We start from the raw sequence: 23,652 nt of genomic DNA, 5'->3' as shown, positions 1-23,652 counted from the left end.
CCTTGGAAACCAGGCCCAGCTCTGGGCTCCTGAGCTGCCGTGGGTCACAGGCTGTCCTGAGAAGCCGACGAAAGCTAGGGACAGTCTTCTTACAGAAAGGCTCCCAGGCACCTGTGCGCGGAATCGGCCTACAATTCAGCAGCTACTTAGTCCACGAGGCCCATCGACCATGGACTGTCTAAATGTTCACCACAATCTGAACCGAGAGATTTTGACGGGGTTTTGATGGGGGCCACGACAGGGGTGGGAATGAAGTGAGGGGAAGGGGTCACCAACCCAGTTGTCCCCAGGGCGCAAGCAGGTCATGGGACGATCAAGGAGGCCCAGCAGGTAGCCACCCCTGCCCACCGACACCGGCTTCAACACGGGGAGACGACGTTGGGGGGGCCCTGAGGCGACAAAGCCCACTGCCCTAGTGCCTGGGAATCTGGCTCTGGGTGGCCTGATCATTCTTTTTAAAAACGTCGGTGAAGAATTTGAATTTAAAATGCAGTGGAGACAAACAACCCCTGTGAGGGTCCGATCTGCCCCCCGCCCCGTCTTTGAGAGTGAGCTCGGCTGAACAACAGTGAAAGGCCAGTTCCGACGAGCTAAAAGTATTCGAAGCTGAGGTTTATTTTTGCCGAAATTTGACCTTTCTTGAGGTTGTGTGGTCATGGTAACAGGGCCAACAATGTGCTCTCAGAGATGCGTGGGAAATGCCCAGGACACCTGGGTGGACCTCTGTGAGACAGTCACAAAGCACACGGGACAGGGAGCTCTGGTCCTCCTGCCGGACACCAGCTCGTGCACGGGGATCAGGCCTTCCTCCTTAGTCCACCACCCACGCTGCCCGAGCACAGTCCCCACACAGGAGCCGGTGCACGCGGTCCAGGCGTCCGTGGGCTGCCACTAGCACGCCACGTGTCTGGAAGTGTTTCGGAGACCACGGCCACCCTTTGTTGCCGGAGCCAGCCCAGGCCCACCGGGGTGGGCGTCGGCACGGGAGCCGTGTGGGTGCTGGGGGCACGGAGCTGTCGGCAGGAGAGGGCGGGGGCTTGGCCACTGACTCGCTCCCGTCCCTCCACGTGCAGAATGGGCATCGGATCCTTGCCCGTCTCGCAGGGGTTGTGGGGATGATGCCAGGAAGTTCAGGGCAGTGGGGGGTCTCTGGGGAAGGGTCGAGAGCTGTACTCATGTTTGTGTTTCTACTTGTTTGTTCTAGAACCTAGTGGAACATCTGGCGTGCCGCAAGCCACTGAAACGTCAGTGCGACTCGTGACAACAGCTGACGTTCACTGAGCGTGGACCGGGCGCCCGGCTCTATTCTTTGAACGTCAGATGGGTGAGCATATGAGACCTCTGGGTTATGATGACTCTATTTTAGAGATGGGGACACTGCAGCCTGAGGTCACTCAGCACACAGCAGAGGGTTGAGGCTGCTGCCAGGGCCCCGTGACTAGTACTGGGCTCGATGCGCGTGTGCTTTTGGACAGAACCTCCCGGGCTGATCCCAAAGCCCCGCTGGGGAGGGGGGCCACGCAGGGCAGGAGACACGTCTCCCACCTCTGGCTCCTCCCGGTACCAACCTGTGCTAATTCCTGGGTGGGAATGGCTTAGGGGGTCTTTGGTTCTGAAGTGAACCTTCTCCCTAAAACAAGGGCTGGAGGTCTGGACCTGCCTCCTCTCGCTCTCTGCCCGCCCCCCTTCCTTCACCTTCCACGGCCAGGCTTGTGTAAGCAAAGCTTGTCACGGAGCCCCCCGGTTGTGTGGGCGCGTCCTTGTCCGGTGCCATGGCGCCGGCGCCCAGCCCACTGGAACTCTGACCCGGCCCGCTGCCCGCTGCCCCCTGCCCCCTGCCCCGCTGCCTCAGCGTGCTGAGTCCTGGGGGAATTTCATTTTGCGAAGCCTAAGTGACACCCCCATCTTGTCCCAGCCGGGGTTCTGCACACACGCACATGCTCTTCCTCGGAAGGGTGCCCACACAGGGTCCTTGCAGAGCGGGGGGCCCGAGAGCCAGGCAGAGGCAGAAGGCCAGGGGACCACCGCTGGCTCTCCGAGGGACAGCCTGCAGACCCCCTGCTGGGCCGTGTCGGGGCACAGCCCCCCATGACATGCGCTTTCCTTCGAATCCAGGTGAGCGGCAGGACCAGCTCTCGGTAGCGCAGTTAGGTTAGAACTGTGACCTCTGCAGCGGACCCCTGACCCGTTTTCATGAAATGATTTTGCAATTAGATTCGATGGACTAATGTGTTCTTTCCAGCATCTCCCCCTGCTGTTTTTGTTATTGCCCTGGTCCGTAATAGTGGGGGTCAGAGTGTAACATTGTATACGAGTAGTCACCGCGTATGCGGAGCCGGCAGTCCGTCCCGTCGAGCCTGACGCGCCCCTCGCTCCGTTCCTCATCACCCTACTGCCCGCGGCTTCCCGGAGCCCGGTGTCAGGCCTCATGCTCACAGCCACCCCAAGTATTTTTAACTTTTCCAGGGCTTTAAAAGTCCATTTCAATCTCCAGGCCTATTTGTCACTGCCAGACATACTTAGCAGGGGAGGGGTGACCGGAACAGGCTGCCGCTGCTGCTCCTCGGGGCCAGTTCAGACCAGAGAGATCTCGAGGGGTGTGTGTGAAAAGGCCATGAAACTAAGTCCCGGCTGAAGCGGGTCTCGGGAGAGCTGGTGTCATCTGGCGGGCGCCTCCGCCCGCAGGGTGGTCCGCCCCCCCTTCCCGGGCATCTCGGAACAATGACACTTGGTACGTGATCACAGAGAAGCTTTAATAGATCGGGGTGGGGGCGGGGGTCCGCAGCAAGGCGATTCCGTTACGAATCCCTGCTCTACGGCCACTTTCCGGGAGACCGTGGACGTCGTGGGGCTGGGCAGGCAGGGAGCCCGAGCTCCCGCGCTATGGACGGGCTTGGCTGCCCGGCCAGACTGGCCCAGTGTGGCTGCGGTCACGAGCAGTCGGCGCTCTGTGTCATCCTTCCGGCAACCAGTTTGTGGAGCGGGAGTCACAGATTCGCTGCTACCGGTGGCTCGGACCTGCCAGAGCTCATGTCCAGGGCTCTCTTCCACCTTCGCTACCCCTAACCCGGGTGGGTGAGAGAGGGGACGGAGCAGAGAGAGGACCCGGGGGCAGGAGGCCTGCCGGGGCCCATCCGCTCGGAAGGAGATTACTGGACGAGCGGAGGCCGTGAGGATCGAGAGGACACTGGCAGGCACACAGTGATCACTCGCGGGCCAAGATGGGGGCTGGACACCAGGGGCTGGACGACACGGACTGTTTTAACAGCGCGGGCTGAGCTGTAAACAGCTGTCCTAGAAAGCTCGCCGAGCCGCTCAGGAACGTCGCCAGCTGCCCGAAAGCAGAGGCGAGCTGGCCACAAGCCTGCTGCGGAAGGACCAGGGAGGCGCCCAGGGAAGGTACCATGAGGGACACCCCCCAAAGGCCTGGCCCTGGCATGGTGGGGCAGCACCAGCCGCTCAGAACGACCCTCTATTCAGAGGGAAGGGGATTTCTCCGGGCCCGAGGATTTGCTCTGTTCCAAATGGCTCTTGGTATCGTCATGCCAAGAGAAGGACGCGTTTAAACAGGGCTATTGTGCTCTTCCTAAAGTTATTTTCCTTGAACAGAAGTAAGCTTGAAAGGGAATGTTAAAAAAAAAAAAGGAAATTTCAACTCCCTATCAGTTCAAGTCAAGCTCTTTTGGATTGGATGCTTCAAGGCAATGGGACTATGTATTGCTCGGAAGGCTGAGTACTAGAGACAAGGAACGTTCATGCTGGATTTGGATGCCCCAGGGCAAGTAAGTTAACCTCTCTGAGCCTCGATGTCCACATCTGTAAAATGGGACTTTTGGGGTTGTTGTGGAAATTAAACAAGGTAATGATGTGCAACAGTTCTGTGCCTATAGTAAGCGCTCGGTACACGGTAAAAGAATTCGGAGAGGTAAGCAAGACTCTCCGCTGCTCGGCCATGTGGGGCACTTGGCTGAGCGGTGACCTGAGAGAGAGGAGACAGAGTCACACATCCCCCTGGAGCCCAGAGTCCACTCCTGGGCCTGAGCCAGGGTTTGGTCCCCACCATGGCTGTCTCTCATGGGACAGGACACAGACTCAATGGCAGGAACCATCAACACAACCTGCTGGTTACACTGGGTTCAAGACTTATCAAGAGAAAGCTGACAGGGGGGTGCCATGACCCCTCTCTTCATGGTCGGACACAGCACAGCCCCCTGAGGCATTGAGCCAGCACCATGGAAAGAGTCTTTGACCTCCATGGCAACTGCTTGGAGGGTCAAGGAACGAGACTGGACTTCAGTCTGCACGGGGAACAGGGCCGAGTGCTCGTGAGGACTGCGGGTCAGGTTCAGAGGAGTCTCACAGGTTTGACCCAAAGTCTCAGACTCACACCAGTGCCCCCCACTCAGGTGCTCACATCCCTTCCCCGTGCTTCCAGTAAAGATGGCAGGTGGGGCCGGGCCGCAAGCACCGTGACCTTCGGGTTGGCTGCCACTGGGGAAAATGACCTTGGGCTGGGATTGTTCCACGAGACCATGGGGCCTGTGCTTTGGGTGTACCAGTTCCCCTTGAACGGAAGCTACGACAGTGTTTCTGAGCGGGGACCTGTCTCCTTTACCCGCTGGCCGAGGCTGGGGATGGCGGCCCCCTGGGGGTAGGTGGGGTACAGATCCAGCCTGTTCTGCTCCCTGCCGGGGGAGGGGCTGGGGACGCCCGAGAGCCCACCCCCCTCTGGGGCGCTGCCGGGGGAGGCGGGTCTGGCGGGTGGTGGGCTGCGCGCCCCGAGCAGAGAAGAGGTGTCCAGCGGTGGCGGCGGTGGCGGGCCATGCTGCAGCAGAGCGCGGTGCTTTCCGCGGTGCTTGACAGAACCATGTTCCGTTTCGATCGTTCCACCACATGGTTAGATCAAGCACAAAGGAAAGCCCCACGTGACCGGTCAGAGTCAAGGTCAGGAAGCAGCGTCAGAGAGAGGACAGGAGCATTCAGAGGAAGCAGCGTGGAGAAGCGGCAGCCGAGGAGGCCCCCGCCGAGCGTGATTAGTACCAGGAGTGGGTTCCACGGGAGCACCTCCGAAGACAGGAGCCCCCTGCCCCGTGCCCCGCCCCAGGAGAGACACAGGAGGAAGGGAGGAGAGGGTGGGAGACTACAGACACCCCCGCTCAGGAGTTCCAGGGCAGAACGGTCCTTCCCAAGAGGATGAGAAGTCAGGGGTCTGCTCTACCACAGGCCTGACCTGAGCCTCTGCACCCCACACAGTCACGCCCTCTGAGCCGATAACATGTCCAACTCGGCAGGAGCATCTTCCGTAGGCTGTGCACCGAGGGCCCCTGCCGCCAGGGGCCTCCATCACAGCTGCTCCCCAGCCCCTGCTTGGGAGATGCCACAGTTCCCGGGGCTCCAGGAAAAGCGCTCTGACGTGCCACCCTCCACGAGTCTCCTCAGTGTCCTTCAGGGTCCCCAGAAACCCTCTGGCTGACAGACTTTCCTCCCGGATCACCCCGGATAGGGTGGGGTGGGTGGAGTTGAGAGAACTACTTGTTCTGGTGAGGAAGGAAGAAGGGGAGCCAGGGGGCCCCACCCGTGGGCCTGGACACCCCCAGCCACCGCGGTCTGGGAACGCGGACCTGCAGAGGCGGTGGCCGGGGCTCCCTGGGGCGAGGAGCCTCCCGGGACTAAGAGAAGCCGGGACGGGGAAGGCAGGTCTGGGTCTGTCCTGACTTCCTCCATGGCTGTGAACACGGAACGGGTGTGTGGGGCAACCGCCACCTCTGCCGAGGGCCCAAATGACAATGCCCCGTCTTTCTATTCCCATCTGCAAGAGATCGGGGCCGTTTCCAAGGAGATATGTGCACCCTGAAGAGACCAGATCCGAGGCCAGGCGATTGGGACCCCCCCCGTGCTGCCCTCTGCCAGGAGGGACGGACGGGGTCACTGCTCTGCCACAATGTGGTTGTGGGACAAGATGGTCTCAGCATCTCGACAGGGCACAGGTCGTTGGCAGTGGTGGACCAGTGAGCCAAGGTCACTGCACAGCTCCGGGTCTGGCCCCTCATCTTTGTAAGCACCCCCATCTGACCAACTGGAGTTGGCCACCATAACTCAGACTCAGCTCCTTTGATCCCAGCCACGCAGGGCTCTGTCAGTGCTCTGGTTTGGGGGTTTGGTGGCCCCCAGACAAGCAGGGACAGTTCAGCCCCCCGGGCCCCTGCCTCCAAGCCTGAAAACCGATGAGATGGTTCTTCTCTGGTTTCCTCAACACAAGCAAGTGGAAGGATTGGGGAGAAAGTGACCAAGAATCTTCACAGTACATTCTAAGACCTGGGTTTCAGATCTTATCTTGAAATTACTACTCTGATACCTTTCTTCCAGGTGGGCCCCATTTCTTCCTCTCTAGCACGGACAGGGTGGCTCCCTACACCCCAGTTCCCTGAGCGGAGTCTTGCTGTCTGCCCGTTATGGACGTATGAGTCCCCGCCCTCTGGACTTTCCACCACGAGCGTTTCTTCTCGCTGACGGGATGTCCACACCCACACCGAGGAGGCAGGTTGGAAGAAGTATCTTCCAGCAGCCAAGTGCTGGCCGGAGCGGGGCCTGGGGCCCCAGGCAGCCGGACGACTTACTCGGGTGGTCAGATGGCCCCAGCTGGCTGTCCTCACCTCTGACCTGAAGCTGCTGCCCAGAGAGGTGGGCGCAGCTGCTGGAGGCAGACACGGGGCAGCTGCAGAGCCAGACGCCTGGCCCGTGGGGGGCTTTATGTGTTGCGGCAGCAGCTCTCGAATTGGCTCCTAATTACATCAGCTGTCTTTGCAATGGGTGCTTTTAAGGGAAAGTAAAACGCAGAGTTATTATCTGTCAAGCCCACTACGTGTCACCCGCCCCCCTTCTTTCTCCTGGAGCCTCCTGAAGCAGCTTTAGACCCAGGCTTCTGTCTCCCCACGGCCAAGGCGGGTCCGGGCCACGTCCGAAGCCACGGCCTTGAGCTGGGCCACAGCTCCGCGGCCCCTCTCTGCGGCTACAGAACATGGAGCATGTGCCATGCTGTCCGTCAGGTTCAGAGAGCTCGGCCTCTCTGCCTGGAGAGCGGTAACACTTCTGCTCGGGATTGATTTTAGAAAAGATGTTCAGAGAGGGTCCATCCGGGACCCCCCACCCCTTCTCCTTGCCTGTTTCTTCTGTGTTTCCAACCATCACAGAAAGCCAGACTTACAGCTCCGCTCTACTGTCCTGTCCTGGGGCCACTGGCTCCTTTCTCTTTCTCCTGTTCCACCCCCACCCCAGCCCCAGCCTACGGTCATGCCGAGGCAACCGCAAGACTGTCCCTGGGAGACGCCCAGGCATCAACCAGGAGCCCGGCACCATGACAGCAGCCCCGTGAGACTGAGGGACTGGGGTGGCAGGTGGCACCCTGCCTTCCTCGACCTCTTACCCCTCCCCTTCTTGGGCATAGCTGCCTGTCAGAGCTGATGAGCTCGGCCGTGGCCAGACAGGCAGGAGTGGAGGACACAACGGGGAGGACACAAGGGAGAGTCATGAGGACAGGCTCCTGGGACAGGCCGGTGTGTCTCAGATGGCGGCTCTGGGCTGGGGGCGGAGCTCGGACAGACTTCAGGGGTGGGGTGGGGGTGGGAAGGAGCCTGGGAGAGAAAGTCATTGAAGCCGCCGGACCTCCTCCCCAAATGCTCCTTGTCTCCCAGACGCTGGACCTGGCGCCTGCCCTGCCTCCACCATTGCTGGCTGTGATCTCGGGGTGCCCCTTCCCCTCCGAGCCCTTGGCTCCCTCTGCTGCCCTCACAGGCCTGCTGGAGGAACCAAACCGAAGCGGAAGCACTCAGCACAGCGCTCACCCTAGGCGAGGAACTGCTCTCACAATGGACGTGGTTATTCTGGGGAAGATACATCAGGAGCAGCGTCTCCTAGGGCCACCAACTCCCTGTCATCCCCAAGTCCTCTCCGGGTATTTGCTTCTGTTGAAAAATAAGGCAGCTAAAGTTGGCCACTCCGGAGACTCTGGGGAGCAAAGCGTTTGCCGGAGAGGACAAGGAAGTCTTGCAAACCGCAGAGGCCTGCCTGCCGGTCCTCCCCGGCGCCCAGTGTCCACACTGCACTGTCCTGGGCGAGCCCGCTCCCCTCCACGCTCGGCGGGGCGAAGAGAGGTCCTTGCTGGCACACAGGGCGACCACGTGGTCGCCCTCCCAGCTGGGAGCACGCGCGGCTCAGTGGTCTGTCTCCAGGAGCCGACGACACAGAAGCCAGTCATTTGAACTGCCCCTTCCCCTAGCTGCTGGGCCAAGAGGAGTGGAGACCCCCCTGCCATTCAGCCCGGTGTCCTTCCTGGCGCCGTGGGGGGCCAGGTGGGAGAGCACGCCCGGGCACTGGAGAGCAAGGCTTCGCTGTTCTCCCTAGTGTGCACCCGTCTGGAGGGGGGAGACAGCTGGCGGACGTGTCCGTGGAACCGGTCACAATACACTGTGGTCGAAGGTCTGGAGCAAGGTGGTCGCAGAGGGGATAAGAGGCCCCCGAGATTCCCCGCTGCCTGCAGCCTGGCCTGCGGAGTGTTTCTCTACCTGTCACTTGGGGGGCACGCTTTAGAAACCCCCACAAAAACCGTGTGAAAGCCTGCCCCAACCTCCTGCGTCCACCTCACCCTGGAGATGCCTTCCACTGTGCTCTGCCTCTCCTGACCACGCATCCCCCACGCCATGATTTTACTGTGTGTGTGTGTTTTATTTTAAATCCATAAGGTAATTGGTTTTCTGCAGGACTAACTGGATTTCCCCAATTTAATTTGCAAAGACGCTCCCCAGGAGCCCTCCAGATCGGATTACGGGCCTCTCCGGGGCTGCTGGGCTCGAGCGGGAGAGTGGGGCCCAGCCCCCTAACCTGATTACCTGAGCAGCGGAACTTCTTGCTCTTGACCTGGCTGATGCGCTTGTTGGCCAGCCGCCGCGGGCTGCTGCAGCGGGCCCCGCTGGTCTCGATGGGGTTGTCCTGCAGGTAGTCGGCCAGCCACTTCAAGTGGCAGTCGCACACAAATGGGTTTTGGGCTAAGTGGCTGCGGGAGGGAGGGGAGTGAATCAGGAGTGACCCCTGCTGCCGGCTCCAGCCCACCCTGCCTGCTGCTGTGCCCTGCAAGCGGTGCCGGGAGCCCCTCCGCATCGCCCAGGAGGCCTCGGGGGCTCGGGCTGCTTCCAGAGAGAACCAGAGAGAGAGCCAAGGCCCACGGTCTGCACAGACAGTCACAGGTGCAGCGGGCAGAGGCGGGACTCACCACTGAGCCCCTCGACTCTCACCCGTGCCAGTCCTGACGGGCAAAGCCGGCTGCAGGCCTAGGGCCAGTGCTTAGGGGAGACTGCATCCTACGCCTGCCACTCACAGCAGGCGGGCGAAGCAGCTGGCAGGGTGCCCCGCACACGGCGAGCGTTCCACATGTGGTGGTGGTGCTGCGGTGGTGGCCTAGTGGTGGGTGTTCCACATGTGGTGGTGGTGCTGCGGTGGTGGCCTAGTGGTGGGTGTTCCACATGTGGTGGTGGTGCTGTGGTGGTGGCCTAGCGGTGGGCGTTCCACATGTGGTGGTGGTGCTGCGGTGGTGGCCTAGTGGTGGGTGTTCCACATGTGGTGGTGGTGCTGTGGTGGTGGCCTAGTGGTGGGTGTTCCACATGTGGTGGTGGTGCTGTGGTGGTGGCCTAGTGGTGGGCGTTCCACATGTAGTGGTGGTGCTGTGGTGGTGGCCTAGTGGTGGGTGTTCCACATGTAGTGGTGGTGCTGTGGTGGTGGCCTAGCGGTGGGCGTTCCACATGTGGTGGTGGTGCTGCGGTGGTGGCCTAGTGGTGGGTGTTCCACATGTGGTGGTGGTGCTGTGGTGGTGGCCTAGCGGTGGGCGTTCCACATGTGGTGGTGCTGTGGTGGTGGCCTAGCGGTGTGAGAGCGGCGCCGTGTCTGCTTCCTTGGCTCAGCAAGGAAACTGTGAAGCTGCACAGGGCTGGGCATGGGCCGGGGGTTGATAGGTAGCAGCTGTTCTTGCTCTTTATTAGTTCCTGTCTCTTGCCAGGGGCCAGTGACTGCAAGTCTCCAGAGGCCTCCAGGCTCACGGTCAGGTACCGGCTGGGGTGGGTCTGGGCCTCGGGCTGGGGCCATCGAAAACATGGCCTGAGATCTGTCCTCAGTGGTCAGCTATCTAACGGAACATTTATGAACATCTGCAGTGCTCGGAGTGAGGGTCTTCTCCCAAGGGGGAGGTGAAATTCTCCCTCCCAGGGGGCCCAGATGGGGGGTCAGTAATGTGGGTAACCCTCAGAGATGGAGCCTGTTCAGAAAAAAGTGGCTGCAGTGATTAAGAGAACAGCTGAGCAGCAACTCTGCCTGGATTCAAATCCTGATTCTTCCTAGCTGTGCAACCTTGAGTAAGTTACCTAACCTCTCTGAGCTTTGGCTTCCTCACGCAGAACTGGGGGACCCTAACAGCACCCACCTCACAGGGCTGTTAGGAGGCTTACAGGTTTGTGCCCAGCAGAAGCACCGAGCGTGGCCAAGCGTCACGTGAGTGTTCAGGCGGGTACGCTGGTACCAGGGCCCTCACTCTGTTCTCATGGCAGGCTCTCGACTCCTGGGCGTGCGCACTCGGCCCTCACGTTGGGGGTCGCCTGCTGCCTGGGCATACTCACAGGGTCTGGATGGCCTGCAGAGGGGCGAAGAGCCCCTTGCTGATGGTCTGCAGCTTGTTGTCATAGAGCGAGAGCAGGTTGAGGTTCTGCAGGTCCTGGAACGTGTTCACCCGCAGGCAGTTGATCTTGTTGGCATTGAGGAGGCTGCAAGCACAAGAGAGGCTGGTGACTCACCGGTCCTGTCATCCGCCTCGGGCCAGGGCTGCACCTGCAGGGCCTGCAGACCTCCCGGTGCTCTGGGCAGAGCCGCGGGCTCCTGCTGCTGTGCGGAGAGAAAAGGGAACTGGCGCTCCTGCGGCCACAGAAACGTGGGAGATGCCTGGGCCCTGGCACACCTGGCACGGTGGACGCCGCGCCGCACTCTGCCATCAGCCAGATGGCAGAACCCTTCCCTTGAACCCATGCTGGCGACGGCACCCCCATGCGTGGCTGTCTGCTCTAGAACGTGGAGGTTCCAGGACCCCGTGTGCCCCCAGGCCATGTGCCACACCGTGTTCAAGCTTTAGTTGGCTGACTAAGGACAACGTGGACGCAGGAGGGTCCTTCAAGTCCTTTCAGGTCGCTCGTCCCACTGGGAATCTGGTGGAAGCGAGAGGTCCTCCTCCCGGAAGCAGTGTGCCCAGGGGTAGGCGTGTGCTCTCTGCATCCCGGGCCTTCGGGTGGGGCTCGGGTCCGGCACAGACGGCGCTGTGGAGGCTACGGGCACCTCTCCAGAAAGGATCCGGATCTGGGAAGTCAAGCAAATGGGGTCCCCTTAGGACCCACATTTCCCAGACAGACAAGCGGTGTCCTTGAAACTGGCTTGAACTCATTTCTTCCTCCCTCTTAAATGGAAGAGGGGGAACTAAACTAACCAGCTAGCTAAGCGTCGAATGTCGAAAACTCTCATTTTCAAGGCTGGCTCGGAGCTTCCCTCGCGGGGAGTGACCGCGCGGGTCCTAACAGGCTGCCTGGTCTCCGGAGGCCCTGGAGGCCAGGGCCCGGGGGGACTTCAGCCGGAGTGGTGGGGCTGCCGTGGCAGCTGAGTCACCTTGCCGCCTGTCCCTGCCGCAGGCAGCTGTGGCCGTGACAAGTGCAAGAAGAACGGCCCGTGAATCTGGCTGATAATGGGCAGGGACCCAGGGCTCGCGTCGACGTCCTCCTGCCTTGAGTTGCTGGAACTTCTCGTGGTTCCCAACGTGCCTTTCTGACGGCCCAGTGTTCTCACGACCTGGGCAGATGGGCAGGGCCAGCCTCATCAGTTACAGGGGGGTAAACTGAGGCCGAGAGTTCGGGGGGGTCTCTCTGAGGTCCTACGCATCTCCAGGGGGCACACCAGAAGTCGTTAGCTCGTTCGGGTCTCTGGAGGGTCACTGTCTTCTGCATGTGCCTTCTTTCCCCAGCCACATGTCTACACCCCTCGTGGCTTTCCCCCCGAGAATGTCCTGTGCCTTACAGATCACACTGTCAAGGCCACTCGGCCCTGGCATCCCAAGAAGCAGGCTGTGGAGCAGAGACACCGAGAAAAGCCAGAGGACCCACGGGCCACGTACCCAAGAGTTAGCACGAATGGACCCTTCGCACACACACACTTTTTGGCTTGTTTGTTGTTTTTTTAAAAAAGTACGTGGTCAATGACTTGTTCCAAACCTTGATATTCAGGGCCTTCTGAGGGCATCGTCTGGGCTAGAGATAGTGAACCATTTAGGATAGAGGTCAGGTCAGACGTGCCAATCTGACGGCCCAAGGACACAATATATTCCAAAATCCCGCACATATATATGTTCCTTCAGTCTTCCCACTATTTTAAAAATTGGGAAATCTCTCTCTCTCTCTCTCTCACACACACACACACACACACACACACCAGATTTCTATTTTCTCTTGAAGAAAATTTCGGAAGCTCTAGAAATACTGGGTCCGCAGGAGGCAGCTATGGAGGGGCTGGCCCCTTCAGTAGAATGACGCTCTCTGGTTGCCACAGTCCTCACCGCTCCCTATCGCCTACCCTCCCCGATTCCGTCTACCCCGCCTGAGCAGGCATTTATATGTGAGAGCCTAGTGCAGCTCTGTGTAAGCCCGACTGCAGGACTTGGCTCTGGGAGTGTGGGCACTGGTCAAGGATGGCCGTGGGGGGAGTGGGTGGCGACTCTGACCTGCCTTGAAAGGGCATCCAAACCGCATCCCACCCTGGCAGCTCTCTGCTCCCCTCGGAACTACAGAGGCTTATTTTTCCAGCTCCAGATACTTTCTTGCTCCCTGCTGCGTCCAGATTTCTCAGCATGGGGTCTGCTGCAGAGATACAAGGTGTCAACACCACCCAGGCTGGCAGAGCTGCTCGGTGGAGACAGCACGGCCACCCGCGTGCTGCAGGAGCTCAGGGAAACGCGGAGGGCGGGCTCCGGCCCGTTGCGCCCCCGGGATGCTCGGCTCCCTGGGGCCAGGCGCCGAGGCGCAGGGGGAGATGACACTAAGCTGCTTGTCCAGGTTGAGACGCCGGAGAGCCTCAGTGACCCCAGCCCTGGCAAGAGCTCACGGCCTGTGCCCTGCCCGCTCTCCTCTGGGAGGAAGGCTGGCCGCTCCGACTCTCCGTCTGCTTCGGGGACCGGATCCCTGCGCTGTGTGGCACGTGGACACCTTGGAGGGGAATTTAAAAAACACCCGATCATGTTGCGAATAGAGAGTAAACGACCACTTGGAAGGGGGTTCGGCTGTTCTACAAGAAGTCCCGCACACGGGCCTTCTCCCTCCTCATGGAGGGATCGACTCTCCCTCCTTCTTGACCTGCCCCGGCTCGTGCCCCCAGGGGAGCGGCGGGCGGTGAGAACTGATAAAGAGCAGCAGCCTCTCCGGAGACCACAGCTCTGTGCAGCCCTCGCCAGGCCTCCCTCAAAGCACTTTCCGTGCTGTCTTCCCTCCGCCTCACAGCGGCGCTGTGACTGTCCGCATTTTGCCGATGAGGAAACTGAGGGTCAGAGTGGCGATGGACGTGACGAAGGTCACCCAGCAGTCAGTGAAGCTCCAACCTGCTTGACCCCAACTCTCATCTCTTACCCACCACACACAATCCATACTCTTTTCTCCTATCCGACGGACGGTGGTCCTGTCTGGCGAGGGGCCCTTTTTGCTGGTTTCGGGAAGCACCCGGGTGTGCTTCAGACGGAGGGGGGCTGGTTGCGTCTAGGAGACTCTGCTCGCTTCTTGGTTGTGTAGAGGCATCAGGGGTCCTGGCGACGCTCAGGGCGGACTTGGCACCCACGGAGCTAGGCTGCTCACCAGGCTGCCATTGGCACTGAGTGGCAGGTGCCGCGCTGATGGCTCACACCTGCTCAGAGTGGGGTTGCAGCCTTTAGGGACCACTGACTAAGTGCTGACTTGGGAGCTGGCAACTAACTCTTGTCTCTGGGCTCCCCTCATCCTGAACCCTCAGTCTCCTCTGGGCAGACCAGGGGACAAGGAAGCAGCAGTGACTGCATCCCTCGTGAAAGACGGGGTGCTCCAGCTTGCTCTGGTCAAGGCGCTGCCTGGGTGCAAACTCAAAACCTGGATGCCCCAACTGGATCTCATTTGATCTGCTTACTGCTGGAGCCAGTGAGTCAGGGGCTGGGGGCGCATCGTGCTCATAAATATTTCCCCAGAAGCAGATCCAACCATGCTGTGAGGACACCTGCTCCCAGACCCACCTCCCAAAGGAACCTGAGAGGTCATACAAACAAGAGGGGAGGGGGGGCTGAGATGCTCAGGCCAGGTGAACAGCTGGGGCCACATGCCCTAACAGGTAATACGTTAGGTCACACCTAGCAGGTAATAAGCTCTGTGTGTGGCCAGGCACCCGGCACGCACCTTTTGAATATTAGCTCACTGAATCTCCGCCCAGCCGGAAGTAAGTGTCGTATCCATCTGACAGGTCACTCTGGGCCTCAGGAAGCCGAGTACCTCTGCCCACCATCCACCCTGACGCTCAGCCCCGCTCACGGAGGGACCTGGGAATCACCTAATGCTTACGGGAGGGACGGCCCTTCACCCTTGTAGCCTCACCCGTCAGCGTGGTCAGGACTCCATAATAAAACGAAACTGGAGGAGCCAGGCTCTGTCAGAGGAAGTGAAGGTGAGCGGCACACCCGAGGGTGGGAATGCACACATGTCACCTTCCTCACTCACTGCCAAGTGTGAGCACCCCCTCCACGGGGCACTCGGCTTCCACAGATGGTCCGTGTCAAGAGGTATTAGCACTCAGCCCATCCGCTAACCGACACGGTGCTGCTGCTGAGCTAATCCCCTCCAGGAGCTGCTGCCTTCAGGGAAGCCAGGCAGGAAGTGGGGGCCCCTGGGAATCACAGAGCTGGGGCTCGAGGGAGAAAGTGAACACCCCGCATCTTGGCCAAGGGGGGCCCTGTGCCTCCAGCCCTTCCGCTAGGGGACTGGAGCTGGCCGGGCCAGGAGAGCCCGGGACGGCTGCAGCTTCGTTCGTTCAGGGTCTGGGTGACGTGGGGAGTGAGTTCCACCCTCAGCAGTAGAAAGGACCCGCCACACCCACCCCCCCAAGAGGCCAGTGGGCAGAGACCACGGAGGCGCCGTGTTTAGCTTCTACCCTTGGCCGGACCTTTCCCCGATGATTCCCCTGGGGCCTGCCGGCCTCGGCTGCAAAGCCTTGGAGAATGCGAACATCTGGGATCAGGTTGAACGATAAATTGCATTAAAATCACCTTGGCAACTCCAGTGGTCCACATGTGGATTCGGGGGCCCAGAGCCACCTTTCCGGGGTGTTTACATTCTCCGCGGCTGCCGTGGGGCTGCCGAAGACAGCGGTCTCCTCCTCCTGTGAGGGGGGTCTGGCAACGCCAGAAGCATTTTCCAGACGCTGTGGTGCAAGGTCTTCTCCGAAGGCTGGTGCCGAGAAAGGGCACCCCTCCTGGGAACAGAGGGAGCCCCTCCGGGAAAGACCCCAGGCTGGAAGGGCGGGCCCTGGCTCCTGCTGAGGGGCTTCGAGGAGCCCCTGTTCCTAGCGCAAGGCTGGGAGTCACTTGCTGCTCCATGAACACTCAGATGGGGGCACACAGGAGGAAAGAAGGCATCAACAACCACATGGCATAGAAGACTTTTTAAAAATGGTTGTTATAAAGGCTTGTTGTTATTAAAAATAAAGTCCTTGATGCATCCCTGGCAGCGTCCAGTACCATTACACATCGGCATAAACTATTAGTGAGGGCATCAGTTAGGGGTGCTACTAGGGACCCCTGATTTAGCTGCAGGATACACAAACCTCCCTCATTAACGTGTCTTCCTCTTTAACAAAACTGTCTCTAGAATTAACCCTCTGCCATCCGGAATGTCTTTACTCATTAACTGTAATAAAGACCACTCTCTTGCCTTAGAACAAACATGCTCTTGTCCTTCCCCTATGAAATATGGGGGATCTATTGTGATCTTCAGCAACTTACTGGACGTGGGGAGGGAACTGGTGAGACTTGGTGCCACGAGATCGGGAAATCTGACCTGCCCAGAACCTTCTCTGCGCGTGGGAGTGGCGTCCGGGCCACGGCACACTAAACGCTCCCTAGAGGACGCAGGAGGAACCCTCCTAGTCCCAACGAGGGGCAAGGAGACTGTTCACCTCTCTCCTGATAATGACTGTACTGCTGGTCACGGGCTGTGGGTTGTCATGGTGACGCCCGATGCGAGGGAAATGGCAAACGCAGCCATGCTATCTGGTGGCCGGTCTGAAAAACACGTTCTTCTTCAACGCCGCGGACACAGGAGGGCCCCGGAGCAGGGCGCAGGAACCGGCCTTCCTCAGGTAGCCAGTGGGAGGCTGCGGCTCTGACAGCCAGGCCAAGGGGCCATCACCTGCTATCGGATCCAACAGGCTCACCTAGTGCAACTGGCTTGCGCCCTCCATCCCCCAACAGCAAGAAGGGTGGTCGCCTGCCTACCTGGTACCTGGTTACGAATAAGTCCTTAAGAGACCATTCACGCAGCGACCAAGCATGGAACGATTGCAGACCGAGTCCTCCAAGGGCGTCCCTAGGAGCGCCAGGTGCAGGAGAGGGACCAGCCCCTCCCTCGGGAACGAATCAGAGAGCGAGTCTACCACTGCTGGGAGCACCCTCGGCACCGCACCTCTCCCGGCTTCAAGCACACGGCTCCTCATCGCCACCTTACAGGGCTCAGGGCAAGTTCTGTGCGACGGAGGCACAGCACGAGGAGCTGACTCACAGCCCCTCCCTCCTCGCTCGCCAGAGAGACTCCTGCTCCGTGCATCACAGAGGAGCCTCTGCAGACCTGCCCGTGCCCGGGTCTGAGGCAGACGTCTCCGGCATGGACCCCAGAATCCGGCCGCCTGGGTTCCAAGGCTCCGTCGCGTCCATGCTGAGTGACAATGGCCACGTTGCCTGGCCCTTCAGTGCCTCAGTTTCCCCATCTGTAAAGTGGCCCTTTCAGCAGCCCCTTCCCCTCGGCATCCCGTGAAGCGGGAGGAGACACCCCTCGGTGCAGGCCTGGAGCAGGCGAGCGCCCAGGCAGGGTCAGCCGCTGTTTCGGGCAGCCGCAGCCATAGCCGCGAAGCAGCCACCGAGGGTGAGCCACTGGGAGTGACGTTTCACTCACTGCCCGGTAATTGGCAGGTCGCTTGGCAAACTCCAAGATCCTCAAATGGTCTTGTCTGCCTTCCAAGAAAATCACACAACAGGTGCCTCGGTTGTCTTAACGAATTCCAGTCCCAAGGCAGTCTGGTCTGGTGTAAGACCTCCCGGAGGAGGCTTAACGTCGAACGGGGCCAGCGTCACAGGAGAGCGTCCGCCTCCGATGACTGCCCCACCCGCGAGTGGCTTTCCCATCGTCCCCGCGATCAGTGAACCACGAATGCTCCTTTCCCGGAGGCGGGGGCTGTCGTGCCGGCGTGCAGCTGCCCGTCAAAAGTAGAGTGACCTCTTTTCTTGCCTCCAGGATGACGCACCCCTGAGCTGCAAGGTGAGGGGCCTGGGAGGAGAGGTCACGTCTCTGGTCGTCCGACGGCTCCTGGCCTTGGAGCTGGGGGCACTGCCCAGCGGCATGTCCTGTCCTGACCTGGATTCTGAGTGTCTCCGGGTCTCAGTGGTTCAGGAGGGGTCTCTAAGGACACTTCTTGTTCAGTTGGGCACCTGACTCGCTTCCCAGCACCCCCGAATATAATGAGGGCTGTTACTAATGACTAATGTGAGTTCGTGCAGCGAATGTCCGCAGGAGCTGAGGCTGTTTGGGGGAGTGCAGGGTGACATACCAGCTATTTTGAAAATGACTCGGGAAGGCTGTGTGCCTTCCAGGCCGGGCACGTTTGGTGGGGTGGCTGAAAAGTTTGGAGAGGTGGGGAGGGGAGGGCAGGCGGATGGCCCACCACAGCGTGCCCACTTGATTACTGCAGCATCATGACAGGTGCCCCGAAGGGAAGACCCACAGTCACCACATGAGGGGAAGATGGAGTGGCTCTGTATCTACCGACACTTCGAGAGACGGAGCGAGAAGAAAAAACATGAACCTCACGCAAAAAGCCTTGGAGTCAAAGGAGAGGAAATTACCCAGACTACCAGAGCCTTCTAATCAGAGCCTTCTTATCAGAATGTCTCCAGCCTAACAAGGAGAAATCCAATCTGCAGCGGGCTGAGCGCTAAATTAGATCTAATCAGGACCCGCTTTCCAGGGGCTGGACAACAGGTCAAACCCAATGACGGCGGCACCCGCTGGTCTTTCTGGAAGCAGCCTGCCTGAGTCCTGTCAACTCCTGGTCGCGGGGTGGGGGTGGGGGCGGTGCTTTGTCTCTCCTCCCCGCCGTTCAGTCCCATCCTGCTTAAAATGATGGCGTGAAACTGGAGTTGCCTCCTCAGCTCCCGTAAAGTCCCGCGCGTCTATGAGCTCCTGACGGCCGTCAGCGCCAAGCCAGGAGACATCTCCGTTTCTAAAAAACCTGCACCTAGCGCATCTTGGCTCCGTGCTAGGCACCTGGATGCACGCTGTGTTTGTCCTTCACGCCTGCAAGGGCATTTTCCTCCTCCTACCAAGCACACAGACTGGAAAAGGATATTGGAAAAGGCTATTCACCCCAGCCCCGGGGAACACAACACCCCCAAATCTACCTTGAGGCCGATGCTATTGCTACTCTTCTTTCAAGGGATTAGTAGCTACGGTTAACTAGCCTCATGGTGGCGGTTGTAACTTACAGTTTCTTTGCCACAAGCAAAGAACACCATCTGTGAGACACCCAGCTCCCTGCACAGCCCGGCCCGTCATCCCAACGGATAGCCTGAAAGGCCCGCGGAGGGCTGGGACCTCTGAGCACAGAGACGCCCCCACACAGAGTGGGACGCACACGGGGCGGAGGCGAGGGAGGTGCCGAGAAAGAGACGCAGGCTCTTCCTCCTCTTGATCTCACTTGTTTGGAACAAGCCTGACTACTGGTCGGGTGGACGCTGCCTGGACACCAGCTGGGCGTCTCACCGCGACGCGATTCACGACCTGTGCTGCCGAAGACAGTCTGCGAGGCGGGACTGCAGAGAGCTGGAGCAGGGTGGAGAGGGGAGATGGCCGAGGGAAAGGCTGGAGAAGTCTCACCTCCTCTTTCCTGAGAGTTTTGGGCACCACCACGTGGGACCTGTTGCCGACCTCCTCTCTCCATCCTTGCTCCTGGCTGCTCACCCGCCAGGGGACCCCGCCTGACCTCCTGTCTGCAGCCTCAGGCTGCAGCTGCATTAACCACAGGGGAGCAGGGAGGCAGGCCCCTCGCCCTTCCTCGCTGCCTGGGACTTGGAGGTGATTTTAAAGATGCACACGTACACGTGTGCACTCACATGCACTCGCTCACCTGAACTCAGACACACACCTCTGTGAGCATGCATCCTGGGCTGGTCAGAGGGCGGGACCTTCTGGGCCCCCGGACCCGGTAAGCTCCATGATGGTGTCCACACCTCATATTCTTCACTGCTCACAGGACACTCGAGCCCAATACCAGGAGGCACCTGGTGCAGCTACGGAGCACACATGGACGTGTACACACACACGCACACGCTTCCATCCCACGCCCACAGAAGATGGGCGTAGATGCCACAGTGACTCACTCACACGCCGGAGATAACTCTCCCCTGTCACAGAATCTTAAAATATAGGATGAGCTAAATTTCTTTCTTGGCCTCTCCACATCAGAGTTCAATTATCTTCTTCAAACACTTAAGCTCAAATGACCAGCATGAAATAAATGCAAATAAATAATCCCGGAGCTTAAAATACAAGGCAGCACATCTTCCTTAAATTAAATAAACACGCCCCTCTCAGCCATATCTTACCCTGACAGAGTCACATCCGTGACTGATTGTACTCCTCTCTCATTATTTCGCCCCCCTTCAAGGTCACGTCCACCGGCAGCTCTGTTTCGGCGGCTTCGGCTCTGGGATTCGGTGTGCTGGTTCTCTCTCCCGAGCACACACGTGCAAGGTGCTCCCTTTGGAGGAGCCAACTCTGGCTTAGTTTCCAGCCTGCAGACCTACGGTTAGTGCTACGCCGGGGCCAGCTCCTGAGCGCGGTCATTTCGGTTTGCTCACAGTGATCCTGGCTGCCCTCAGCCACTCCCCAGCTCTCCTTCCAACAGAAGGAGGCGATGGAGGTAAGGGGTGAGCAGCACAGAATTTTTCCCTTTTGGGGGGCATGAAGTCAAAAGAACTCTACAGAGCATGGCTCGAAGTTTGCAGGACAGAGCCCGCCAACAGTCTCCGAGACACAAAGAGTGACAAAGGTCCTACTCACAGCAGCTGTAGGGACACCAGCCCATCGAACAGTCCCTTGGCAATCTCCGTGATCTTGTTCCCGTAGAGCACCCTGGAAAAGGACGGAGAAGACAGCGGTTACCGTGGATTCGAGGCTGCCGGGGCCCACTCGTGAGGGAGGCCGGCCCCTCAGCCAGCTCCCGGGAAGGACTGTCAGAGTGTCCCCTCCCTGCTGCGCCTGGCCCCTTCTCCTCACAGGGAGGCAGCAGGCATGCCGCCGGGGCAGGAGGGCCAGGCTGTCCGGGATGTGAGGAGCAGTGGGCTCCGGGCTCTTCACCCCTGGGCAGCCCAGCTCAATGCACAGCAGGAAGAGATGGTCCCTTTGTGGTGTCTCCCCGAGTTGCTGATGTGACCCACACCCCGGCAATAAATAAGATGTGGGGGAAGCTGGCTGGCCCGTGTCCTCTCGTCTTCAGTGAGCACTGATTGGGCTGAGCCTAGTCTACGGGACGCTTCCTTTCAACATCGCAGTGTGAGCTCGGCAGGACGGCAGCTCCCACACTCGGCCGGTCTTCCTGTTCTTGGAGCTCCAGGAACTGAGGGACTCTGAGTTCTTCTGCCCCTCACACGGGGTCTGCCCTTCCTGGCTGGTCTCTGGTCACTTGCGAAGCTTGTGGAAGAGCCTGCTGGGTCTTCCTCGCCAGGCCCGTGCCCAGTGGGTCCTGCTGGCCCTCAGCACAGGCGCTGAAGACCCTCCGGCCTCCTCTGGTCTCAGCCACGACGGAGGCTTGGCTGTCTCCTGGGTCCAGCCTCCTCTGAGATGGAGGGAACTTAGCTCAGGAGGGTTCTTGTTGGTTTGTTTTTGGTTTTTAATTCCCTCTTGGGCCCTGAAGCGCACCGAGCGAATGCAGTATCCAGGCCTCACTCGGGCTGTTGTGTGTCTCTGAGGAGGTGAAATGTTAGGACGAGGAGATGGCGAATGGGAGAGAGGCACCAAACCCCGTTTTCTGGACGCCACCAGGGGTGAAGGCTGAGTGTCTCACTCAGCCTGCAGGTGTGTTTCATGAATGTTTCAACAAGTTAATGACTAAGTGAAAGTCAGCATGATGGCTCAGGCCCACATTCTAATTCATAGTCATGCCCGACGGCTCACTGTGCCCGGGGTAGTAATGTCACTGTCTGTCTGACTCCGCTGATGTCCCAACTTCTACACGGCAGGACCTGGTGGGGCAGTGGGACCAGGGGTCTGGGGCAGGGTCCTCACGTCACCCACCATGCATCCGTATGGGACGTCCCAAGCCTAGTGGGTCCTCATCCCTCTCCAGCAGGCTGACTTGGGTGGGGGGCCCACCCAGGGGCATCCGGGTGCAGCGCCCCCCGCCTCCCCCCAGCTCTTGCCTGACCGCTGTCTTCAGACCTTCCGGGCTCGAGCTCCAGCGTCTCTTCCTTGGGAAGGTTCTCCTGAACACTTCAGTTAATGTTTTCCACTACCCGTCCCCCTATTTTATTTCTTTCTCACTTTTCACTATGTCATGTTTTATTACTTATGGAAACATTCTGCCTCCGCACTGGCCCTTGAACAGGCTGTGTGTGGTGACCGCAGGTGGCTGGCTCCCAGCGGATCCCCAGGGCTGAGGACTGAACAGGGGTCCGGCACAATCACTTCTGTGGAAAGAATGAAGGGGCAGGTGTGGGTCAAGGCTTCCTGCCCTTCACCGCGGCTGCTCCTGAGTGTGCCTGAGTGGTTGGTGTTCAAAGCTGCCCGAGGCCCAGGGCCCCACCTGTCAGCTCACAGCCACATTCTCAGTGCCGATGGCTCTCAGCACACAGAAGGTGTCCCCTGAGCGGGTGAGCGTGGACTGGGGGTGAGGGGGCCTCCCTTACGCAGCATTGGCCAGTGGCGTGCCGGTTTCATGTTTGGCAACTGTATTTGGAATTTCTTTTCCTGCAAGACCGGGAGCACCCCACTGTGTCCAGCACAGGGACACCAGGCAAGGGGACCGGGGTGGGGCAGGGCGGGATCCTGGTGGCCGCAACGCTCTCCCTTCTCCTCTGTGATCTTCGGCACAATGAGCAGACGCTAATCTCACACAGTCCTGTCTTTGAGATCCCAGCCAGGTGTCCCGCCCGTCAGTGAGACCAACGCCCTCTGGAAGCAGCCAGCCGCAGCCCAATCAAGGGACTTCCTGTCCTCGGCGTTCTCAGCGTGACGGGTCCAGGTGGGGCAGACGTGTATCTTCTTACCCGCCCACTCGTGAATTAAGCAAACAGAGGACCAGTGTGGGCCGCCGGCTCTGAGCATCCTTACTCTCGCCCAGGGGGGCAGGTCACCCAGTGACACAAATCACCTCAACCGATGGGACCTCTGCTGTGTCCCACTGTCCACTCTCCGCATTAGTCCCAGAGGCAGCGCGACGGCCGTGGATCCTGGGGTCACACTGCTTGAGTCCACACCCTGCTGCCCCCACTCGCTGCAGAGGACCTCGGTGAGTTGCACTCACCGAGATTTCTTTCGTACGGTAACCGTGTGCCAGGTCCTGGCTGAGATGCCAGCGATCCAGCATGGAAACGGTGACACTTGGTCTCTGTGGGGCTCTGGTCACCCACGTGCGTGGAGGAGAACGACGCTGTGGCAGAGGTCGCTGTGTGGGGGAGACTTGCAGGGCTCCCAGAGGGGCACCGGTGTGATGAGTATGCCAATTATGCCAGTCGCTGCCATCAGTCACCATCCAATGGGCGCCAGGCAGGAAGCGATCACTGTCCCCGGTGCCCCCCCCACCAGTCACTGATAGATCCAGGGCAAAGCTTCAACCTTTCATGCCCCGGGGGGTCTCGGAGCCCCCCCCCCAGGCAAGGCTTTGTTCCACCCAGTGGGCTGCCCTAGGGTGTCGAAGTCAGAGGAAGGAAGGACTTACAGGATGGGGCTGATGTTTTCTCAAACAGCCGCCATGAGGCTGGTTTGGAGAAAAAAATCTGAAAAGCAGGGGAGGAACATTAGCTCCTCCCTGGACAAGGCCACGTGCGGGAAACGGCCCATGGGTAATAAACACACGTTACAGTCCTCTCTCCTTCGAGAGCCGCCAGGCCTGGGGGAGGGGGACGTGGTTAGAGTATGAGATGCATTCTAATGAAAAGCCAATAACTGGGAAGGCTGCCGGGCACTTAATCAATAAAAATAACGCATTTGGGTTGTAGAAATATTCCCCAAGATCAATTCCCCCCGAGGAGATATTTGTTCCTCTTACCAGGCTGCCACGAGTGTGCAAGGGAACATAAAGCCTGAGAAA

At 59.6% G+C, this 23,652-nt stretch overlaps 1 protein-coding gene across 2 annotated transcripts in view; it reads right to left on the bottom strand.

Annotated features, from left to right (window-relative positions):
• The window catches only part of SLIT3 (slit guidance ligand 3), a 552,483-nt gene that overhangs the window by 74,297 nt on the left and 454,534 nt on the right, over nucleotides 1-23,652 (bottom strand). For both annotated transcript variants that reach the window (XM_036240296.1, XM_036240297.1), the window contains exons 12-14: nucleotides 20,406-20,477; nucleotides 10,659-10,802; nucleotides 8,886-9,049 (exon numbers count right to left, since the gene is read on the bottom strand). In XM_036240296.1, the coding sequence (XP_036096189.1) occupies nucleotides 8,886-9,049; nucleotides 10,659-10,802; nucleotides 20,406-20,477 (380 nt within the window). The remainder of the gene's footprint in view (nucleotides 1-8,885; nucleotides 9,050-10,658; nucleotides 10,803-20,405; nucleotides 20,478-23,652) is intronic.

Source organism: Molossus molossus, unplaced genomic scaffold (genome assembly GCF_014108415.1).
Source record: "Molossus molossus isolate mMolMol1 unplaced genomic scaffold, mMolMol1.p scaffold_m16_p_4, whole genome shotgun sequence".
In the NCBI taxonomy this organism is placed as follows: domain Eukaryota; kingdom Metazoa; phylum Chordata; class Mammalia; order Chiroptera; family Molossidae; genus Molossus; species Molossus molossus.
This window is presented reverse-complemented; position numbering and strand designations above follow the sequence as displayed.